The following is a 21,865-nucleotide window of genomic DNA, read 5'->3' on the forward strand; positions in this document are numbered from 1 at the left end:
GGGCACTGGAAGGAAAAGCTCTGCACTCTCTACCATGGACAGATCCTGGCATTCCAGTATCGCATGCTCTCATTCACCGTCGGTGGATAGGACACTGTTCTTCATGGGTTCGGAAGAAAAGCTCTACGCGCCCTACCGTGGACGAGCAGATTCCTGTATCCGGTACTGGGTACTTGATACTTGGTACTTGCTTGGTCATTCAGGTACCCAGTGCTTCTACCAAGGGACGGGCTGAGCCGTTATTTTGCCACTGCACAGAAAGACTTATGATCTGGCCAGCAGTTGATGGAAACAAGGCCCGTGGGCATTGAGAGAACTTCCTACTGCTATCTGCGTCAATAGGGCTTCGAAAATATCGTTTGCAGGCTCACTCAGGGGCATCAATGCCTGGCGCTGTTCTTGGTATATTAAAAAACCCCCCTCCCCCCTTCCCTCCCCTCTGAGAGCCGAGTCTCGAACCTCTCCACCCTGACAATGACCCAGAGCTTTCACCGGGAGTCTGGGTCTATCCAACCTTTATTCTCTTCATCATGATTCTCGAGGTTGTAAGTCCCACCGAGGTTCGCACCCTCTCTCTAGCGCACCTCCTCGCAATCCCAACCCATCTGAAGGGTCCATACCAAAGTATCCATTCGGTCCAATCCTGCAACCATACGCGAGCCCTTCGATTATTCTTATTTTGCTCCTTCAGTCGCTTGTTCTGGGCCCGCTAAGCTTTATCATAAAAGAAGGAAAGTTAGCTTCGCGTAAAAGGAATTTCGGCTCATGAGGCAAAATATCAAGACGCCGTCCCCAGCGGGCCGTGACACATTAAGCCTTAGCGGAAAGTTGTCTTCCCAAGTCGGTGTAAGCTGATTGGTCCCCCATGTACCTAGAGTAATCTCTTGGCTGAATTCTCGCTTATGATGGCTGATACTGCCCGTCCTGGTATTGCTGAATACGATTGTGGCAGCGGACATAATACTTCCTAACCACATCGACTAAGTTAAGCTGGCATCACTGGAGGTGCACTGAAAGGCTCTTCTCTTTCGCGTCTCTAGCAAGCGTTGGGGTGTATAGGAAGGGAAGACCTAGAGACCTATGTTCACGCTCATGCCGGGGGAGACACTGTTGGAACGCCGCAATACGAGCATCTTTACATTCGGCGCTGAGTCATAGATATCGCCAATATCTCGAGCCAGATTATAGATCATAGATATGAACTGCGAATGATCTTGAAAGCTTTGGAAGGATCGTTGTCGATGTCTGGCGGGTTTATCTTGGGAGAAGACTACTTCCTGGCGTACGTGGTGCTCTTCAATTATATATCTACTAGTGCGCAAACTTATGAGCTTCACCAATTCGTTTTATTCCATATGTTTTAGAGAGTATATATAACTACTTCCAATATACACTCAATCATAAATCAACTGTGCGACAACGCCCTTCCTCACAGATTAGCAGATAGTTCTTGTCTCCAGGCTTCAGGTCCTTGAATAATGGATTCCGTGTGCAAAGCCAGGATGACTTATTTCCAGTAGATACTCCCTGTGACGAATTTCGGACATCCACTAAAGCTGCAACCGTGTTTGAGGATGTCGATAGCGTTGGGCCCGCTTCAGCGCGAATTCTTTTAACCAGGCCGTTCCATGCCGACGTCGGTGCACCTCCCTCGGTTGAGGTGCTTAGGCTCGAATCCGCGGCGACTACGGCTGTAATGTTCCTTGTTCCTGTATTCAATCCAACGATTACGTCTAGGAGCCCAACGAAAAGGAACGGATGCTGGAGGATTTCCACTGCGAAGGATTGGCAGGTTTGCCGCGCGAGGACACGATAGCTGTTCTCTTCCAGGATACTTGAAAGGCGCAGGAGGTTTCGCGCGATAACTCCGTTGACTGATGGCACGGCCGATTCGGTACCGGTCTTTAGCCGCAACAGTGTAGCCGGGGAGCCTGGAGCTGATGTTGATGGAGTGGTGTAGTAGCCTGCTGGGGACGACCCTGCATATGCGAGGAAATTCTCATTGAGATAGCCTGTTTGAAAGTCAGTAAGCTGCTGAATACACCGTGGGAATGAGTGGGCCAAGTACGTTGTAGCTGTTCCGCAAACTGCAAGTAGCTGTCGTCGAATGTCGCCTCATACATATCCAGCAGACCGCTAGTCAGAAAAGCATAGTCTTCGGCAAATCCTGGAGTTGTTCCTTTGCTTCCGTCTCGGTAAATCCGCCAGAGCTGACCTGTGGCTTTGTCATATAGAGTCTCCTTGATGAAGTTGATTGCCTTGGCCGCGGCCTCCCTGCATTGGGCTGATTTTGAACTATCGATTTCTTCAAACAACACACTGCACTTGGCCAAAGCGCCAATCGCCAATCCGTTCCACGCTACAATGATTTTGTCGTCGAGGTCTGGCCGTACGCGATTTTTATCCCTATACTCGCGTAGCCTTTGCCTACCCGATTTGATGATTCGCACTACCTCATCCTCTCCTAAACCGAACTCCTTAGCTAACTTGCTCGGTGTGACCTTAATGGAAAGGACATTCTGGTCCATAAACTCGTCATGCGGATCATTTTCAGGTGCGATGTTCCCATCAGAAAGAACACCCCAGTGGCGAGCGCAAACTCCGGCATCCCGTGGCCCCAGAACCTGAGTCAGCTCCTTCAGAGTCCAGACGTAGAAAGCGCCCTCCCGCTTCTCTGTATCATTTGGGGTGGGTAGACTGTCTGCATCCTCGGACGAGTGGAAACCGCCGGTCGTCGACTGAATTGGGGCGGATGTAAGATAGGTTATCAGATCGTATACTGCACCAAGAAACTCGGGATTGTGAGTTATCTTGAATGCATCGGCGTAGACATCCAAGAGTTGGGCCTGATCATATAACATCTTTTCGAAGTGAGGCAGCGACCAGTCCGCTGTCACACTATAGCGCGCAAACCCATGGCCAATGTGATCTCGTATACCCCCGCGGGCCATACTGATAAGTGTGCTGACCGCCATTGCCGTGGCGTTTTCGCATTCCTCCTGCCCAACAATATCAGTCACGGCGCTAGGGTAGATTCCGAGACGGAGCAGGAAGCTCAGATTGGCTGGCGTGGGAAATTTTGGGGCCCTTGAGAATCCTCCATTGTTTATATCGTATCGGGATGCAAAATGCTGGTACGCCTCCTCTAGGAGTTCAACATCTAGGTCTTCGTCGGATTGTTCACCCTGGTGCGTGTGTGTGCCTTCTTCGGCGAACTCCCTCAACTGCTTTGTGATCTCTTTTGCACTTTCGAGGCAGCGTTGCCGCTGAGTCTGCCAGACATCACGCAGCTTCTCCAGAATCTCAATAAAGCTGACAGTTTCGGGGCCAAGCAACGATGCCGCGTTCGGACCGGGCCAGTACGTGCCACCAAAGACAGGCTCCAAGTCGGGTGTTAGGAAAACGTTCAGCGGCCAGCCTCCGGATCCTGTGGTTGCTTGCACATAGTTCATGTATATGTCGTCGACATCAGGCCGCTCTTCTCGGTCAACCTTGATCGGAATAAATGATTCGTTGAGAATTGAAGCCACTTCTTGCGACATGAACGACTCTTTCTCCATAACATGACACCCTAAAAGATATTAGCGGCCGTCCTAAATAACTGCAGGACAATAGCAGGGACGTACAGTGGCATGCCGAATACCCAATGCTCAGGAAGATCAACCGGTTATGTCGCCGAGCGAGCTCCATGCTTTCGGCATCCCATAGCTGCCATGCCACGGGATTATGCCTGTGCGCCCTCACCTACAGACCACGAGTCAGTACTAGACTGAAAAGGTAGTTCGGAAGGAACGAGGAGTCTGGAGTACTTACATACGGGGATTTACTAGCTTCCAGCCGGTTCACAAGCTTGGGTCCCCCGCCACTTGCAGTGTCATGGCCTTGGTGTCGTTGCGTCTGCATGCTGAATAGTCTTAAATTGTGGTAGACTTCAGTCTCCCGTCTAAGTGTAATTAGATGAGACCGGGGAGAAAGGCTTGAATGACAGAGAAGTCGTCTGTCCGCACCGGTTTTCAGTATCCAATGCAACGGCGCGCGGGGAAGCCGATAGGGACGGCACCGCAACAAATAGGAACGAATCGGAAACGTGATTCGAAAATGGAGACTCGATAAGTGCTTGGGGTGATCACGCGAGGTAAAAACGGCGATGGAGGCTCAAGGAGCTGGAGTGTACTTGCTAAGAGTGTCCTTGAGTGGTCTGAGACGCTCGTGTTGGCTCAGACTGCCTCGGGATGATCGCCGGCCTGCACTTCGCATCTTTGCGTCATCAATGCAGGATGGTCACGTGGCAAATCTACACACTGGGGATCGTTCCCACTTCACACTAACTAATATGGGGCAGGTCACTCTACGGCTAGTCCTACCGGTATTTCATGATGGGCTTTTTTCTTCTTAATCATCTTCCAGTAGCTCTGCTAGCTCTCGCTCCTCTTCCTCCGTCAGCATCGATCCTTGGTTCGTTGATGGTTCGTCAATTGGATGTTCTGTTGCCTGTGCTACGGCATTCCGCAGGTCATCAGGTTTCAGAGACCACTGTCGAACGGTAGCGTCGATGCTGACGCTCACGAGCATTGTTCCTAGTAAAACCAGGCCTGTTACTTCCTCGTAATGCCCAGAAAATGTGTGGTATAGTTGTCCAGTCTGAGAATGGCATCAGCAAAGGCGATCGAAGGGAGAACAGGAACAGAAAACGCACCGATCGGTTCCACACACGGACTTCTTCATCTCGACACGCCGTAATAACCCAGCCCCCTCGCTCATCGACCACGACGTCCTTGACGTAATCGGGATGAGTGAGTGTGAGGTTTGCCTTCCAGCCATCCTCTCTAACAAGACATTTTGTCGTTTTATCCGCTGAAGCTGTCCAGAGATCACCATCTTGATCGAAATAGAGTTTGTAAACGTTCGTATCGTGAGCCAAAAGAGCTTCCGTGCCTGTGAGGTCCTGACTGCCTTTGGACAGATCAAATTGTCGTATTTCCCTGTCGCTGCCGGCGCTGAAAACGATTTGCTCGATGCTGTTGTCATCTAACGTGAGCGGATCAATCAAGAGATCCTGAACGCCCTTTGCATGACCCTTCAGTACGTGCAGCCGTTGCCCGCTTGAGATGTCAAATACAAGTATTTGCGCATCAGCGCCGCCTGACACTAGGAGATCCTGGCCATTGACCCTCGTAGTCACGACCGACCTCACAAAGTCGGTGTGTCCCTCATACTGTAGCTTTCGTTGTGTTGAGTTTACATCCCAGCTCCAGATTGTTTTATCCCAGCATCCCGCGAACAGAATCCGGCCGTTTGGGCTAAAACAGAGGCTCGTGATGGGGGCAGTCGGTCCCTTGAAGATGGAAGCAGTTTCGCCGGTCTAGATACGAGATGCAGATTAACAAGAAGCTTGATGTATAGTCCAGCTGAGAAGTTTACGTACTGCGAGAACTATCTTCCTGACTGTTCCGCCGCTATGGGCCACAAATACAGTGCCAAGGTCAAAAGGATCCGGTTTAACGGCGAGGATCTTGCTTTGCAGTCGGATAGGAGAGCCATTGGTATTACTTGACTTGGCTTCCTTTCGTCTCTGTTCATCAAGAGCAGAACTAAACCCGTCAGTGTTGGGGAGATGCGGGGAGATATCGGAGGTCGCACGTAGTCTGGAAGAAGTCGTCCCGATGGGAAGAAACAGCCATGATAAAATTCGATTATTTTTATGTAGTCAGCCAACGACGAGATCTTTATAATAAGAGAAAAGGAGCAAAAATCATGCAGGCACTGAAAATGGCTGCTTGAGGAATCACAGACTAGGGTAGCCAGATTGCTGAACTGCTCTTGGAGCTCGTGTGGGCGACCGTAGCGGAGAGCCCTTTTCCCACCACAAACTCTGCTTCCAGCTTCTTCCTCCCTCTTCGACCTCTCCGTCTCTTAGTCCCCTTCCCCATCCTACGTTCGCTGCCTCTATTTTTCCCCTCACTCCACACTACTCCCCTCCACCTCCCATCGTCCTCGCGCGTCAGTCGCGCTATCCTTCACGTCAAAATGGACATGAACCATTTAATAGGGTCAGTGGCCTGAGCTAGGGTATGTGCGGCTAGGCTGGAGTTAACACCTGGCAGTCAACGGTTCAACCTGATCTCAAAGAGCGATATTCGGTATGCACCTCGTCTCATCCATCAACTCTCCTTCTATTACTCCGCAGTCTTGGGTAGTTTCGTGTCTAACATATCCTAGCTATGTCGGCACGTTACATGAGATCAACCCCGAAGCTTCTACGATCGCCTTGCAGAATGTCGTTTCTTATGGAACTGAAGGCAGGCGAGGCAATCCTGCCGAAGAATTACCCCCATCTAGCAGTGTTTACGGATACATTGTCTTTCGTGGAAGTGATGTGAAGGACATCAGTGTTGCTGAGGATAAGAAGGAGAACGCCCAGCCTGAGCCTCCTCAGATCCCCGATGATCCAGCCATTCTAGGGGTGAGTACAGTCCAAAGATGTGATTCAATGCTTCCTTTAACCCATTCAACGACGTATATTCGTGTGATGAAATATTTCGGATGTAAACTCACAGACCTGTTCTGAATGCGCAAAACCATGTGGATATTTCCGTTGCCTTCCTTCTGATGAGATCATACGTCCTGAGCACAATGCTTTATTGATATATGGCATGTAGAAGACGAATTGGCTGACCTGTTCCATAGAGCGTGCCTCGCCCCGGTCCTAGCTCCGGTCCCGGCCCAGTTCCTCAAGGCCTACCTTCCCAGCCACAACCTCAGCAGCCTCTGCAACAACCACCTCAAGGTCCTCGCCCTCCACCTCCCGGCTACCCTCAGCAGCCCCAATTCCAAGGCTACTACAACCCATATGGTCCACGATATCCCCCATTCCCCCCTGGCCCCGGATATCCGGCTATGCCATATGGAGCGCCTCCTGGCTGGTATCCTCCTCCCGGTCAAGGTTTCCCTCCAGGCCCTGGACAATTTCCCCCTCAGGTGCCGATTGGACCTCCTGGTCAGCATCAAACGCCGCCTTCTCAACGTGCTGCTCCTACTGCGCCCAAAACAACCTCCGAGCTTCCGGTCGGTGATCGTCCATTGAACAAGCCAGCTGTCCAGGATGCTAGTCCTTCCGTCACCACGGCGACGGAGAGTGCACCGCCCCCTCCTGTTGAGTCGAAGCCTTCCGTTGCAGAGGCTGTGAAAGCGACGACTGCTGGCCCAGCCGAAAGAGTCCCACCAACCGGACCCAGTGGACGCGCACCGCCTGTGATTCCCATTACCCCGGCCAAAACGAGTGCCCCTGCAGCCGCCAACGCTCCTCTGGCGCCTGCCTCCGTGAATAATGTGACACAAGGTACCGCTCAGGCTGCCATCTCGGAGGCGACTCGTGCGGCTACCGCTGCTGTCGCAGCTGCTATGGCCAAGCTGCCCCAGCCTAACGGACAGAAGAAGCCCCAGCACGCTGATGCCTCAGTTGAAGGTATTACAAAACAGATGGGCGATATGAAGCCATATGATAGCCGCGCTTCTCGTGGCGGTCAGCACGCGCGTGGTCGCGGCGGCCACCGCGGTCAGCACCACGCGCAGGCTAATAAGAAGGTCGAAGTTCCCCAGACGGATTATGACTTTGAGACAGCAAATGCCAAGTTCAACAAGCAAGATCTGGTTAAGGAGGCCATTGCCTCTGGCTCCCCCCTTGAGGAGGCTGAATCTCCTGCGCAGATTGCTACCGCTGCTGAGCCTCCTACGACGACCCAAAGCGCGACTGTTTACAATAAGTCGACATCATTCTTCGACAACATCTCCAGCGAGGCTCGCGATCGAGAAGAAGGCTCCAATGTTCGACCTGGTGGCCGTGAATGGCGTGGCGAGGAAGAGAAGCGAAATATTGAGACGTTTGGCCAGGGTAGTGTTGACGGCTACCGCAGCAGCTACCGGGGCCGTGGCAGAGGCCGTGGCTATGGTCGAGGCCGTGGTGGCTACGGCCGTGGCTACGGCTCCCGAGGTCGCGGCGGCCGCAACATGTCGCAGTCAACCGGCGTTCCCACCGCAAACTAATTAGGTGCTTTTTGTTATACCGTTAGTTTGGAAACTGTTTGATGGCGTATTTAGCGGTGGACATGATCTTTCATCTACGATCTTCTCTCTTTCCGACTTGGAAGTGACGAATACCTTCCAGAGTCTACGTTTTGCTGATATTTCCGGCGTCAGGGCGGTGCATTCCTCCAAGAGCTCGAGTTGACCTGAGTACACGCGCGTCAAGACTCGCAGATTTGCATGTGTTCGCATGAGTTTACTACAATGGGTGGCTTGGTCAGCTATACACTACTGGCTGGCTTTGGTTTCGCATGGTATCCGTACACGGCGTTTGTCTTCTTTGCATGGATTATGGGTCGTGAGCCTCCGTTGCATCACTCAAGACGTTCGGATAATGGCTACCGGTCTTTTGCTGTTCGCCGGCTGTCTCATCAGCGACGGTGCTTCTGTATCATACATAGTGGGCAAAAAGACAGTCTCCAAGAAAAATGCTAAATTTGGGCGACTAGTGGTCGTTCCCTACAAGCTGCATTCCTTTCTTTATGCGACTTAACATGGACTTAAATCACCACTCAGTCATGCAACCCTGTCCAGAAGAATAGCCTACGTAGCTTGACGATAAGTAACCCCTCACTCTGAAGCTTCTCCTCTCCTCTCCGCACTATTCCACCATACTTCCTCGGCCCAGAGCGTTCGTAACCGACTGTCAGAAAAACTCGTAGCTTTAAAAAGCCATGGTTCACCAAGTCGTCTCCGTACTCTTCATGCTCCCCCCATTATCTTTTCAAAACCCCCAACCGGACCCCAGAAGAAACCATCACGACAACACAATCCTCAAGATGAGCCCAACCGAACGCCTCTCAAAGGTCGTCGACGCCGTCACAGGTCGCGGAGCAGTCCAGGAACCCAATAATCTTCCCTGGGACCCCAATTCTTCGCGGTTCCCCTCCCGCAGAGAACTGCCGAAGATCCCTGGAGCCCCGGACGATGCGGCCTGGGTATGGGGAAAGGATGACCAGGTACTGTTCTGAATCCTAGAAAGGCCTGAGCATGTTGTTCCTGACAATTACCTTGTTTTCAGATTGGCCGATTGAATCTCCTCACACCGGCCAGGGTTAAGGCCGCAGCCGCAGAAATCAAGACTGGGGAGATGGTTCGGTTGGAGTATGCATATCCCCCGTGCTCTCTCTTTCCCTACGTTGGTCCTTGTCCATATCCAGGTCATGTGCATAAGATATGTGCTAATAATAAGAAAAAGCCTTCCTCTCGATGTACCCAAAACCCCTTCGTTCGGCCGTGAGGTCTTTCAGCACAAGATCAAGCCGCTAGGCAGCGGTGTCGGGTACGATGATTTGTATACTCTGAACACGCAGAGCGGAACACAATGGGACGGGTTTCGGCATGTATGTCATGCTCCCTTGTCTCAAGAATATGGTATGTAGATAGATGCTAAGTACAGCCTAAGTTCGCCCACCTTGGCTCGAAATGCTTCTACAACGGAGTTCGTATCTCTCTGCCTCACCATACCGGGCTTCGGCCACCCGGTCACCCTCACTAAAGGATAAGACTGACAATACTAAGACAACATCCGCCGACATCGAAGGTCCTAATCCCACAACCCGCTGCAGCATCCACCACTGGTCAACCCACTGCATCGCGTCGCGCGCAATTCTACTAGACTACAAATCCTACGCCGAAGCTCATAACATAAACTACGATCCCTACACCTCGCACGCCATCTCCTATGCAGACCTAACCGCCTGCGGCAAATACCAAGATCTCGACATCCGACCCGAGTCTGCCGGCGGAGACTTGAAACCCGGGGATATCCTACTCGTGCGCTCGGGCTTCGTCCAGCGGTACAATGAACTCACACCTTCGCAACGAGAAAGCGCAGCTCAGCGAACAGGCGCCGACATCGCTTGGGCTGGACTGAAGCAGGAAGAGGAGATCTTGGACTGGCTGCATGATAGCTACTTTGCGGCTGTGGCTGGGGATAGTCCGACGTTCGAGTGTTGGCCTGTCGGCGCTACCCAGGGGGGAAGGGGATCCATTGGGTTTATGCATCAAAATATTTTGGCGCTATGGGGAATGCCCCTGGGGGAAATGTGGGATCTCGAGAGGGTTGCGGAGGTCTGTAAGAAGAAGAGGAGGTGGACGTTCTTCTTGACCAGTGCGCCGGCGAATGTTGTTGGTGAGTACCTTTCTCCCCCCAGTTGAATCTGGTCAGGGCTGGGCTAATGAGTATACGTAGGTGGTGTGAGCTCGCATCCGAACGCCACAGCCATCTTCTAGTTTTGAACAATGCGGGACAATTTATTGGATACTTGATGTATTCAAGGGCGGTCGCGTGAAAAACGAAAAACATGTTCAAATTCAGTTCATAACTCGTGTACATTCGTGATTTGACAAATCATCAAGTACCTTGTCATTTCGCCTTTCCCAGAAACCGAAGCCTGACCCAATTCCCTTCAACTGGAGGGCAAGCTATATCGTATCTCGAAACAACAACCAAGGTACATCATAGATAGTCAAAAAAACTCCTCAGGCCACTGAAACCCGTCAGTACCCTTTTTACCAGTCTTTCCATCTCTCTCCATCTGTTCCTTTCTCTTCCCCATTTCCCTGGCTAAACGGCGATCAACCTTCGCCGCTGTCGCAGCCAGGTCTTTGGGTAGCGGAGGAACAGGCGGAATATACTCGTACCGCGCTTTTCTCCTAGTAGACGTTGGGGTGGAGCTTGGCGTTGCAGATTCGTCATGTTGAGCAGTTTTGTTGTCTTGCTGCTGTGACTGCTGTCCTAGTTTCTTAGCGATACCGTTGGCGTGCTCGACGCCCCCTAACCCATCACAATGTTGATTCTCTTTGTCGTCGCCAAAACCAGGTCCAGGACTACGACCACGGCCATGCCCGTGCCCCGGGGATGTAGTGGAGCGTAGATCTCCACGACCTCGTTTCATACGTAGAACTGGAGTGACGGAGCGATTGCGTGTCGTAGATCGCAGCGGTCGAGTTACCGATGCCGACGGTGACGCTCGATCTGCAGCCGGGGATGTGCTGGGATTCTTCTCGGCCGCTGGGCTGTGCCTCTGTTTCTGTTTCTGCTCCACGGAGCCAGGGCTATCGCTGCGGGCATTCTTAGGGAGTTTTGGCTTTCGAGAAGGCGTTTTTATTGCGACCTCCTCCGCCGGTTCTGGGGTTGGTTTTGCTTCTGGGTGGCCTGTGGTTGGGTTCGTATTTTTATCCTGCAGTTGTTGGCTGTCGGTCTGTTGTATGGGTGGGCACTGTTTTTGCGGATCGGATAGATCTTGTTCCTTTCTCGGTTCGGGGTCCGGGGATTTGCGTTTGCGGGATGCGCTGCGGGCGGAAATAGACCTAGATTCGGACGCTCTGCGCCATGGTCTGGGTGATTTTAGGCGCGTTTTTTTCAAGCATATTTGAGATTGGTCTTCGGGCTCGGGGATCTGAAGTGTGTTTGCTGGTAACATGGCCGGTTCAGACTCCTGAAGAAGTCTTTCCGAAGGTAGCGAGGGCAATTTGCCAGGGACAAATCTACGCTGATACGGTCTTTCATCGTTGAGACTGCTGCGCAGCAATAGCTCTTCCTCACCGGCGAGTTCTCGCAGCTCTCGCTTTGCCCGTTCAAGCTTATCCTCTAGGTTACTGACTCGCTTCAAAAGCTTAGCCTGCCGCTGCAAGTCCTTGCGAGACTTCTGGCGCCGAACTTCCGGGTCACGATTATCGATATGCTGCAGTAGAGACGACATGACGTCTTGTTTCTTAATGGAAGGGATCGCTAGCGATGACTTGGCTTTCCGTAAATCCGGAAATATCGGACGCAGCGAGCTCCCATTATTAGCGTCACGGGTGGTCGCAGTTTGACTGGAGCTCTGTCGAGAATGATGGCCGAAGCCACTGTTACCACCGCCGCCGCCGTACTCCATCTTCTCTTGAATAGACTTCCACGTCTGATCCGGAAGGCTGGTTCCTGCCATCCCAGCCCCAAGGCTTTGGATATAGCTCCCCTTAACAGTACCTTGGTATCCAGACCGTTTGAGTTCCTCGTACGCCATCTCTGCCTGTCTGAGCCGGTCATTCGCACGCTCCTGCGGCCGGTTGTCATCCTGAGTGTGAGAGCCTTTCCAGAACTCGGATACGCTGCCCCAACTACCAAACGGATTAAATGCGGACGCAAGAGCTTTGCCAAAGCGAAAGATTCCCGCGCCACGATTTGTGGGCGCACCGCGAGCGGTGGTCTCATTGCGCGCTTCATCCGGAAAGAAGATACTAGGCGGCTTCTCGCTCACGGTATCGGCCATATGGCCCTCGACAAAGCGAGACCTGCGCCCAGGCCGTGCACGTCTCGGTGATCGTGATCGTGATCCCGGCGAGGCGTGCCTTCCGTAGTGACCGAACCACCGCTGACGGGTTCCAGAAGCATACTGATGCTGCTTTTCTTCCCTTCGCCCAGCCGCCTCAATCTCTCTTTCCACAGACCGCCGCGGCCAATCATTTGATCGGCGCCTCTTGACTGAATGCGAAGATGGAGAGCAATCGGCCGTCACATCCACACGGACCGCTACGCCCTTGTGCTCATTAAGCAAACATTCTGGTTCGTCTGCGTCGTCGAATTGGCCTGATACTTCAGAGAAGGAGTCGGACTCAATACTGCTGTGACTAGCGCTCCATTCTTGTTGCCGGGAGTAAGATGAATAGCTGGTGCTGCGGGCATTGGGCGAACGGCTGCTTGACTGGAGGGAGCGCTGGAGCTGGTGGTCTGCGTCATTGTAGTTGATGTCGACACTTCTGGTCGCAGCTCGAGGGTCTGAAGCAGAAGACATCTGATTGCTTGAGTGTCAGTCGATTCGTTTCGAAGTTGCGCAAGGGGTGGGACAGGTTTGGTTTCCAAAGTAGTGAGGCAATGGGCGGCTGACCTCCGCAGTCCGCATCGATCGGATGCTTCTGTGGCTCTTTTTCTTCTCTTCTTGGCTCTATTTATTCTCTTCTTATTCAAAGAGATGCATCCAGTGAGATTATACGATGGAGACAGAGAGGGCTGTCTCCTCACGGGAGACGGGTGTGGGGGAGGGGTTTTGTTGTGCTGTTGTTTGTTGTTTTGATGTTGTTGTCGCGCCAAGCAACAGAGCTCAAAGAACAGCGTACACAGTACAGAGTCAGACACAAAGGCGCATAGGTGAAGCTGAGGACAATGTTTCTGTTATTATCTGCTCGACAGCTTAAAGAGTCTACAATAAGTGGTGCTATTCATTCCATTTGGCCAGATTGTTGTTGTCGTTGGAATGCAGGTCGGCGACTGCTCCCAGGCACAGGCATTTTACAGCATATGCCTAAGTAGATCCTCATCAGAATCGGTTGGAGGATAATTGGACTACAGAGTCATTAAGGAAGAAAGCTGAACCCATGATTGACGTGTTCTAATTGCACACATCTATCCAGCCCAGTGTAACAAAGGACCTCATTCAAAGCCAGGTCATATATCTGAATTCATAGGAAAATTCCAGGAGTCACGTGGGAATGCCCAGAGCCCGGTTAGCTATGCTTATCGAGTCGAATGAACGATATCAAGCTCCGGATATATCAGGAATGAGACAGGACAAATGAAAGAAAAGAGGGTCGACATATAGGCAGAATCATATACAACTTTCGAAGAGTAAGAGCAAGGTATAACGTTGGACCTTTAATGTGGGAGTATAATCAAAGGAGCCTTATTTCAGGCCGCAAGAAACTGATTGTCAAAAGCATGATCTTTTCGCCTGTACGCCGTTCCCTATACCAGAACCCGCCAAGAACTATGATAAATAAACGCCGGCAGATTTCTTTTAATGCATGGTGGCAGGCTTCGAGACCATTCGCCCGTTGGCCCGCTTATAAGCCATCTGGTCGGGGCCATCAAGAAGAGAAGATCTTTCGTAGGACGGTCTGCGCTGCATTCCTCCAGGATAGGATTCACTATCAGGCCGCATTCCATTGTACAGCGGCCGGTCATCATGACCGAACGACTCTTCGTATGTCCGCTTCGACAACATTGAGTTGGTCTCCCAGAGTCGGGGACCAGGTTCATTCGCAGGGCTAGACCCAATAGCGCTCGACGGTTGGGACGTGGTAGATGGGAGCTCTGAGAGGCTCTGGATCGGCGGAAGAGACGTGACCATGTTGGATGGTGTTTTTGACCTAGAATTCACAGAAGGTTCAAGTGAATGGCGCAGAGGTGGCAGCGATGTTGTTTGAGATGGCTGCCCGTAGCTCGTGCGCTCTGCTGGAAGTCGTGGCTGCGAACCCGGATAGCCCATTGAGGGCTCGTACTCGCTTATGGATTGGTTTCGGCCGTGAGATATCGAGGAACGAGGAGAGTAGGGGTGTGTCGGCGTAGTTGTCTGTTGCGGGATATGAGAAAGCTGAGGAGCGGGGTACTGAGTCTGCGTGGCACCGAATGACAAGTGCGACTGATACGACGGTGTATGGAGTGGAGGAGGCGCAGCAAGAGGAACGGACGGCGGAGCAGGAGCGTGAGCAGAAGCAGGTGAAGGTGTGGAAGGCGGCAATGCAACCGGACCAGGCATCGGGATTGGAGCAGGAATCGGCGTAGAAGAGGGAGCGGGAGTAGAGGCCATTGGGCGCTGGTAAGGCTGGGCAATCGGTTGTCCATATTCCACTGCCGACGGACGGCGCGATGGATAGGAGTACGGGTCCATGTTTGTGCTGATGCTCGTTGAGCGAGGGCGTTCAGGAGCGTTGGCGTAGGCGTCTGATCCTGCATATTGATCAGGCCGCCGGTTATTATAGCCCCTTTCATTATCATAGTCGTAGTCCTCTGTCCTCTTGTCTCCACGCCGTCTCATCCGCACATCGCGCCGGATACGGACACGGCAGCCCTGCTCCGCAATCATACGGCTGATGGGGGTGCTCGTTGTCAGCCCAGGGAACTTCTTGGCGCTGTAGACGATAAAGGGGTTCGAGATGACCTCCAGCCGGAACTCCAAGAATTCTTGCGGCGACGACAATTTCCCAGGGACGGGCGAAGGCATGGGCTGTGTCCCTTCGGTTGCGTCTTTGGGGTCCTTAATCTGCTCAAACAGGTGGAAGCTGAAACGATAAGAGCCCTCGTTCCGCACCGAAAGATCGGGGAAGATGAAGTATCCCGCTCGATTTGGTTTATCCAGGTATGCCACGCCAGCTACCGGCACGCCTGTCAGGACCGGCGAGCCTTGGTTTGTCATGAGTTTTCCAGTTGCGATCGGACGCTCGGGTTCGAGAGTGGCAAAGAGGAAGAAGTTGGCATTGTAGACGAAAGTGATGTCGGTCTTATTGCTGTCGTCATGGGGATCCGATTCGAAGATGTTCAATTCAATGACTGGCGGAGGATCGACAGGGCGACGGTCGGTGTGCGCTGTTCCAACTCACATTAGCCTTGGCTTCACGTCGGTCCTGTGCTGCCACCATACATTTCGAACCTTGACCGCAAGCTCTCGCGCGCTTGGGCTGCTGCATAATATTCAATTTATAGGTAATCTTCTTTCCCTCGCGAGTGATCCGGCTGACGGAGTTCGAGTTGCCCGACTCGCCGAGCGGAGGTGGTGGTGCAGCAAGCGTAGCCATCTTGATGGGATAACACGAGATGTTCTAGAAGACTTGTTGCATTCCTTGTTAGAAAGGTCTGGCTAAGGTCGCAATTGTTGGTCGTAACTTACATTAACAGAGTGTATGACTTGACTCTGTTCGACAACTCGGTGCGGTAGACAAACGCACAACAAAGCGACTACAGCCGACCGCGAGTACGACTGAGACCTTCAAGGCGATACTTGTCGTCCAACGATGATTAACGAAAGGCAATTCAAGGAAAGGACACGGTGTGGAGAATGATAAAAAGAGGACAAGATGGGCTGGATGGGACGAACAGCCCACGACTTGTCCCTTTAGGGAGAGAAGGAAGGGGGAGGAGAGTTTGGACGGACAGCGACCGCGCGGAGGAAGCGAGAGGCAGCGAGATGGAGAGACGGGAGGGGGAAGCAGAATAGAAAAGAGGGTCAGAAAATGGCAAAGTCAGGTCAGCCGTCTAGGTAAGGAAGACAACCACCTACTCCGAGTACGCAGCCTATCGTAACAACACCGGTGGGCGCCAGATAAGTTTAACTAATGAATATTAAGTACTTTGGCCGGGGATGGATCGACCAGACCGAGACGGGGATCACCAAGGTTCATTTTGGCAACTGACACCGTGTAAACCGGATTATTACAAGTCTACAATTCTCAGCGAATTCCTCAAAGCCTACTGTCTTTCAGTTGTCAACTTGTTTCTCTGGTTCCCGCCGTTTTCTGCTGTCTTTTTGAGGGGAAAGAGACCTGAAGAATAACAAGGACGATAGTGGATAGTGGTGTGCTCCCAACCGGCGCGGTGGGTGCAGAAAGGGAGAAGGAAGTGGAGACGAGCACCTGTTGATTGGGTGCAAGGTATGCAGTAGAGTTCGATGGGCCGCTGCCGTGGGCCCGTGGCTTCGTCGCTGGGAATTTGGGTCTCAGACCTGGAGCAATTAAATTCAGGGATGATTGGTATAACCCCGATTCAGCAAGAACCTAAATTAAACTGGCCCACCCACGGCTCGGCTAGTGTCTTGGCGAGGCCCGTGTTTCCGCCCATGACATTGACACGGCTGGCATGACGCCAGAGTAAGCTCCAAAGCTAGACCAGATATGGTATAGCGAACGGCCATCGCCGAATGACTAAGCGGGACGTGAGGGAAGCTATTCCTGACAAAGACTAGTGAGGTTCAGGCCCCAGCCATTCAGCAATAAGCAGCGATGAGCGGCGCTTCGCTTGACTCGTTCTCAAATCTCGGTTCCCCCAGTCGGTACTTCCATGAATTCCTCGGAGGAACGAGATACAATGCATATTCTGTAATCTTTAGACTCCGGTTGAGAATTTGAATAGGGTCGTCATCATGGAAGAGAACGCTGATCGTAGGGTCTCATTGATCAATCCATTATTTACCCAGCGTGGTAGGCAAACTGACTAGGCAAATTCTTGACAAATCATTGAAGAGCCCGGCTTCCATTCCTGAAAGGAAATCGAGTGGCTGAGGTCGCCGTTCGCTTACAGGAGCGAAAGGATTTTTTTGGCAGGGAAAGATCATCCTTTGGTGCAGGCAAGCAGAACTGCACGATTGCGATTGTCCCGTGTCAAATTGAAGGATTACTGAGATCCGAGCACCCTGTCGTACCCAAGGCGGCGGATCGAAACGCATTATGCTTCCTAAAATTCGGTACATGGTACACCGCACTGTTGGCAGAAATGGTCAGTGCGTGCATTTAGGTTAAGTTTTCTGTTTCCGTAGGTTCTCCCGGCAAATTATGGATCCGCGTTCTCCACAGCAAAGTCAAAGTGAGGCTGGGGGGTTCTGGAAGGGAAATGATAGGGACAGAGCGGAGTCAGTTTCGGAACGAACAGCTCATGCTCCAGCCGAGCGGGCTCTCGAAGAAGCTTGAACTGAAGGGTTTCTAGGCTTTTAGGTTTCTAGAGTTTCTCTATGACGGTACGCTGTAAAAAGAGTCAAAAAGTCGCAAGCGAGCAATGGGAGAATTCAACTTACAAAGACAACCCCCAAACTTTGTTCATTTCGCCCCCGATCTGAAACTGAACAGTCAGATTGGATTTCCTGGCGCAAATCTCGGATTCCGGGTCATCTACCCTACCAGCAGACGCCTGAAAGCCGCTTGGGACAGCGGAGAATTCCATCCAAGGAAAGCTCATCATCACATACTTTCTTTTTCTTGCGGGATTTTCAGCAAATCTTAGCAAGTCTTGGGTCAAAGGCGAGACAGCCCCAGAGCACGGACATAGGAATCAGACCAGGAGTTCACCAATGATCTCAATAAGAGGGCAAACCTCGAACCCAAGCTGGTCGACATCTCACGACCAGGGTATAGCCGCCAGCCAATGATTGGTGATTCCTGTCCTGGCCCAGATTAGCCCCTCGCTTCAGAATTTCTCCACTATTTCGGGGCGGACCGGCCAGGGTGGGCCTAGTGGATAACACTCGGTCGGCCATCGTAGACCTGGGACTGGTATGGCGTTAGGAAGATTGGCCTTTAAAGACGAAAGACACTCCAGTTTCTGTAGTTTTGGCATTCACAGCTTATCTGTTCCTTGATGATCATCACAAGGTACAGCCGCTACGGCCTTTTCAGTCTCTTGGATAAATGCTGCCTTAGCGGTTTCGCGGTTTCCGCCAAGGGTCAGCTAATCTGATAGGGGGACGAATCCTATCCTTGCAATCACCTGTACCATTTGGGCGACAAGGCCCTCCGCAGGGCACAAGGATGAAAGAATGCAGGATTACGGTCCTCGCCAGCCCCAATACCCGCACTGTCGGATCGAGCCGACATGAATCCCTGTCTACACTGGAGTACACGTCCAGCTCCAGTATTACCACCCCGACAAATAATCACAGACGCACTCGTGCAATCCCCAACGGTTGGAACACGACCTCGCCTAAAATTGCGCGCCTGCATACGCTTTTCGAGGACAACCCCATGGGAGTTCGGCAAGAGGTCGGCGAGAAATTGACCGAGCAGCCACTCCACCCTCCAAGGGAGAGACGATTAGTCGAGCCAACCCATGCTTAGCGTCAGAAGCCCTGCAGGTTGCGAGTGATCCGAATGGACGGTCGGCCGTATGTCAGTTGCTGAAGGCCAGATGAACTGTGCATCAGCAGCACCCGTCTGCTTCGTCCTCCGTACTTGTGATTGCAGCTCGCGGAAGACTCACCATTGCTTTATGTAATCACATCCATGCTGGCCAGCGGAACCGTGGTAATCTGGCGCACTTTTGACTGGTCGGCTCAACTTCCGGTTACACGCCTGGTCTTAAAGCTGAGTGATAATAGGGCTAATCCAGGCGCCTGCATACCTGGCCCAGGCTCCCTATCTGACTCAGAGCAGCAGGCTGTGCAAACTTTTGGTGGTTACATGACTCCTCACCAAAGCCCAGAGGGAGGGGGCCGCGCCCTCTAACCACATATGCCTAGCCGCCGTTATCCCCCAAGACGGGCCGCAATGTGATATGAACAACTCTTCATATGTGATCTATCAAAAGTCACTGCCCTCACTCGTCCACACTCCATGGCTCTCATGGTCAGCGCATATCGCCCTCCTTGGCGGCCGTTGCTGCTGATGCGTCAGGTCCCGGCTCCGGCCACTTCTGTCTTGAGATGGGAGCCAGGGCGCGCTCTTGTACCCCTACTCTTTGTCTTTTTCGTCTAGCTGTCTCTCCAAGTCTTCGTAGTCCAAGAACAGCTCTGGGAGGGTCACTTATCATGCATTTGAAACGTTGAATCTCTGACTTTTGTGCTCCGCGAGTAACCTTCCCTAGTCCCCATAACCTCGCCTTTTACACTGCGATACGAATTCTCGGTCGTTCGCTTCTCTAAGCCGTCCGATCGCCCGGGCCCCGGGTAGGTCGAGCAGGCCCGCTATCGCTCTGGGGCAGGTCATTCTTGCACCTGTATCACACAGTTCTCTTTCAGCAAGGGGCGCAAATAGCACGCCCGAATGCGGTGCGACACTCGAGGCTCTCACAATATCTCACTTGAGCATTTTCGAGCCACCATCTAGCCCTCATCTCTGTTTCCGGCGACCCGTGGCTACCGATTGGGTGGCTAATTTGAGAGCTATTGCGGTCTTGTGTGCCTTAGTAAACAACATAGAGTTTACCTGTAAACCGCTTGTTAGAATGGATCTTCATGTTGGTGCAGTTAAAGGCTTAACTGGTTAAACAAGCTTAGTCCATGTGAATGAATTATCACCATGTATAGCTAGGCCGTGGAACCCAATTGACAATATGCCGGTCTTCATAGAGTTGATTCTGTTTCCTGGTGCGGTCTGAGCGGTCTGACAACTAAGCTCGTTTATATATTCATATATATAGCGCGCGGGGAAAGTTTGCCAGATATGCTCAGAGTTTATGCTTGAAATTCTCCCCTCTCATGGCAGAGACTAACCCAATAATCCGAATTGATAATTGAGATCTGCAGGAATGAGTGTTACGGTGTGGTTGTCCAGAGAAAGTCTTGATTGCCTTGATCGCCTTGAGTCATGGGGTCAGTTCGAGTGTCAAGAGGTCGGCAAGTATTGTTCTTGCAAAACATCCAGAGTTTGGGCAAACATAGTAGGTCGTTAGCTTGAATGGAACATTCATGATAACTCTCTACATGATCGTCGCTGCTGAGGTTGCAGTCGTCATCGCCCTCAGGTCGAGTGCATGGCCGAGTGAGCCCAACACTCGCTACCGACCATCAAGAATTCGGCGAAGAACCAAGATCTTTCATCACAATCAGATTCAGACCGAGGATCTTCAATCTGGCAGATACCAGGGTTTACGAAGAGTATAGTAGCCTTACATTCCAGAATCGTGCATCTTGCCGTTCTGCTAAAAACAGCAGCAACGGCGGACGGCCATCACCACCGCCCCCATGCTGATTATTTCATGCTCGCTCTATTCGACCATATCCAAAACGCAGGAACCATTTCGAAGTCCCCCTCTTGCTTGCCTATCAACGAGCCGTGACAGGAAGTGCTCATCCCCCATCTCAAGCTCAGAGAATCAAAGTTGGGATGTAGACCGGCCTCAATCCGGCACCTCACCTCGTTGTGTGGTATTGAGGGCCTGTCGACGTCGTCAGGATAATATATCATATGATCCCCTTCGCTGAAAACTGGGCAAAGTTCACCAGCCTTGCAGCTTGCCGGGGCGGGGGCCGCATATTGGCTCGAAGCTCCCAACTACGCGGGCAATAGCATTCTTGACCGATACAGATGATGAAAGTCCTTATAGCTGGTACTCTGAGATTGACCAACATCAATTCCTCGTCCCTGGGCTCTTCTCAACTATCATTGCCAACCACATACGACCAACTTGGAAAAAAGAATGAACCCTCTCTTCCCGCTGAAGCCCGCTGGCGAGAACATCTGGCTATACGAGCCAACCACGACGGCTAACCAGGTCGTCCCTGATAAGTATCCAGCACTCATCGTTTTATGTACCTGGCTGGGAGGTGCGGCGCCTCGGCGGATACGCAAATATGTGAGCCATCATCGTCGGCTCTTTCCTGGATCTGCCATCCTCCTTATCACGACCGGTATGATCGATATCACGATTCGCTCGATCAGTGCCATTCGGTCTCGATTGATGCCCGCTCGGGAAACAATTCGGCGGATACTGGGGCTCCATGTGGGAGGTTCTGAGAAGACCTCCAAAGGAGTGCTTCTGCGTATATTTTCCCACGGCGGCAGCAACATCGCCTTGCAGTTGATCCTCTCTATGCAAAATCCCAAGCACCCGAGCGGCATCTAAGACTTCCCTTGCAAGGGATCATCTTCGACAGTTGTCCTGGAGATACCACTTTCATGCGCAATTATCACGCTAGGGTTCATTCCCTGCCGCATGCTCCCCGCCTATACAGTTGCTGAGCAAAGCGCTGCTCTTCCCAGCTATAGGGGTTGTCACTGGACTTCAACCCTAGGAGTCATGAGTTCCATCGGCGAGATGCAGAAGCAGTTCAATGATAGCTTGGTGATCTCTGCTCGCGTACCGCGGTTATATCTCTTCTCGAGAGCGGATGTGACGATCTATTGGGAGGAGGTGCATGCCCATCTTGAGGATGCTAGAATCCGGGGCTACAATGTGTCTAGTGTAATATTCCATAAGAGCCCACACTGTGCTTTGATAGCTGAAGATGAGAAACGGTACTGGGACGCCATCCAACGGTTTTGGGAGCAGATTGTGGAAGCCAATGCGCTGGCAGATATGATGACGGGTCAGGTCGCTTTA

General features: G+C 52.1%; 9 protein-coding genes across 9 annotated transcripts; 5 read left to right on the forward strand and 4 right to left on the reverse strand.

The window, feature by feature from the left end:
- Positions 1-354: 354 nt before the first annotated feature.
- BDW70DRAFT_125903 (uncharacterized protein) lies at positions 355-995 on the forward strand. The gene is made up of 3 exons (XM_073734986.1): positions 355-402; positions 484-840; positions 905-995. Exons 1-2 carry the CDS (start codon positions 384-386, stop codon positions 711-713), a joined length of 249 nt encoding a protein of 82 aa, XP_073601193.1. The 5' UTR covers positions 355-383; the 3' UTR covers positions 714-840; positions 905-995.
- A 335-nt stretch (positions 996-1,330) lies between these two features.
- On the reverse strand, positions 1,331-4,217 carry BDW70DRAFT_3231 (thioredoxin domain-containing protein). The gene is made up of 4 exons (XM_073743750.1): positions 3,814-4,217; positions 3,627-3,744; positions 2,069-3,571; positions 1,331-2,012 (listed from the first exon to the last, which is right to left on the reverse strand). Exons 1-4 carry the CDS (start codon positions 3,901-3,903, stop codon positions 1,399-1,401), a joined length of 2,325 nt encoding a protein of 774 aa, XP_073601194.1. The 5' UTR covers positions 3,904-4,217; the 3' UTR covers positions 1,331-1,398.
- Positions 4,218-4,392: 175 nt separating this feature from the next.
- BDW70DRAFT_165549 (WD40 repeat domain-containing protein) lies at positions 4,393-5,769 on the reverse strand (the record flags this gene model as incomplete). Its single annotated transcript, XM_073741773.1, has 4 exons — positions 5,641-5,769; positions 5,426-5,591; positions 4,697-5,362; positions 4,393-4,641 (listed from the first exon to the last, which is right to left on the reverse strand). The coding sequence occupies exons 1-4, from the start codon at positions 5,679-5,681 to the stop codon at positions 4,393-4,395; spliced, it is 1,122 nt and encodes a 373-aa protein (XP_073601195.1). The 5' UTR covers positions 5,682-5,769.
- Positions 5,770-5,902: 133 nt separating this feature from the next.
- BDW70DRAFT_125906 (putative G2/M phase checkpoint control protein Sum2) lies at positions 5,903-8,731 on the forward strand. Its single transcript, XM_073734987.1, has 4 exons — positions 5,903-6,050; positions 6,105-6,140; positions 6,220-6,463; positions 6,688-8,731. The coding sequence occupies exons 1-4, from the start codon at positions 6,028-6,030 to the stop codon at positions 8,041-8,043; spliced, it is 1,659 nt and encodes a 552-aa protein (XP_073601196.1). The 5' UTR covers positions 5,903-6,027; the 3' UTR covers positions 8,044-8,731.
- Positions 8,159-8,666, forward strand: BDW70DRAFT_3236 (uncharacterized protein). The gene has a single exon (XM_073743752.1). It carries the CDS (start codon positions 8,273-8,275, stop codon positions 8,573-8,575), a length of 303 nt encoding a protein of 100 aa, XP_073601197.1. The 5' UTR covers positions 8,159-8,272; the 3' UTR covers positions 8,576-8,666.
- A 130-nt stretch (positions 8,732-8,861) lies between the features above and the next one.
- BDW70DRAFT_155062 (uncharacterized protein) lies at positions 8,862-10,317 on the forward strand (the record flags this gene model as incomplete). Its single annotated transcript, XM_073739970.1, has 5 exons — positions 8,862-9,041; positions 9,104-9,186; positions 9,281-9,425; positions 9,604-10,216; positions 10,277-10,317. The coding sequence occupies 5 exons, from the start codon at positions 8,862-8,864 to the stop codon at positions 10,315-10,317; spliced, it is 1,062 nt and encodes a 353-aa protein (XP_073601198.1).
- A 176-nt stretch (positions 10,318-10,493) lies between these two features.
- BDW70DRAFT_125909 (putative nuclear RNA binding protein) lies at positions 10,494-13,053 on the reverse strand. The gene is made up of 2 exons (XM_073734988.1): positions 12,957-13,053; positions 10,494-12,863 (listed from the first exon to the last, which is right to left on the reverse strand). The coding sequence occupies exons 1-2, from the start codon at positions 12,969-12,971 to the stop codon at positions 10,554-10,556; spliced, it is 2,325 nt and encodes a 774-aa protein (XP_073601199.1). The 5' UTR covers positions 12,972-13,053; the 3' UTR covers positions 10,494-10,553.
- Positions 13,054-13,862: 809 nt separating this feature from the next.
- Positions 13,863-15,531, reverse strand: veA (sexual development activator VeA; the record flags this gene model as incomplete). Its single annotated transcript, XM_073738586.1, has 2 exons — positions 13,863-15,430; positions 15,486-15,531. The coding sequence occupies 2 exons, from the start codon at positions 15,529-15,531 to the stop codon at positions 13,863-13,865; spliced, it is 1,614 nt and encodes a 537-aa protein (XP_073601200.1).
- A 5,431-nt stretch (positions 15,532-20,962) lies between these two features.
- BDW70DRAFT_155065 (uncharacterized protein) lies at positions 20,963-21,388 on the forward strand (the record flags this gene model as incomplete). The annotated part of the gene is made up of 1 exon (XM_073739971.1): positions 20,963-21,388. The coding sequence occupies one exon, from the start codon at positions 20,963-20,965 to the stop codon at positions 21,386-21,388; it is 426 nt and encodes a 141-aa protein (XP_073601201.1).
- Between the last annotated feature and the right edge of the window lie 477 nt (positions 21,389-21,865).

This window comes from Aspergillus foveolatus, assembly GCF_047715535.1.
Source record: "Aspergillus foveolatus strain CBS 279.81 unplaced genomic scaffold BDW70scaffold_1, whole genome shotgun sequence".
NCBI classification, from domain to species: Eukaryota; Fungi; Ascomycota; class Eurotiomycetes; order Eurotiales; family Aspergillaceae; genus Aspergillus; species Aspergillus foveolatus.

Coding starts and splice junctions, on each gene's coding strand:
- BDW70DRAFT_3236 (XM_073743752.1), top strand. CDS start 8,273: ATGAGTTTACTACAATGGGTGGCTTGGTCAGCTATACACTACTGGCTG.
- BDW70DRAFT_125906 (XM_073734987.1), top strand. CDS start 6,028: ATGGACATGAACCATTTAATAGG. Junction 6,051..6,104: donor GACATGAACCATTTAATAGG/GTCAGTGGCCTG, acceptor AACACCTGGCAG/TCAACGGTTCAACCTGATCT. Junction 6,464..6,687: donor ATGATCCAGCCATTCTAGGG/GTGAGTACAGTC, acceptor CCTGTTCCATAG/AGCGTGCCTCGCCCCGGTCC.
- BDW70DRAFT_3231 (XM_073743750.1), bottom strand. CDS start 3,903: ATGCAGACGCAACGACACCAAGGCCATGACACTGCAAGTGGCGGGGGA. Junction 3,572..3,626: donor TGGGTATTCGGCATGCCACT/GTACGTCCCTGC, acceptor AATATCTTTTAG/GGTGTCATGTTATGGAGAAA. Junction 2,013..2,068: donor GTTTGCGGAACAGCTACAAC/GTACTTGGCCCA, acceptor ACTTTCAAACAG/GCTATCTCAATGAGAATTTC.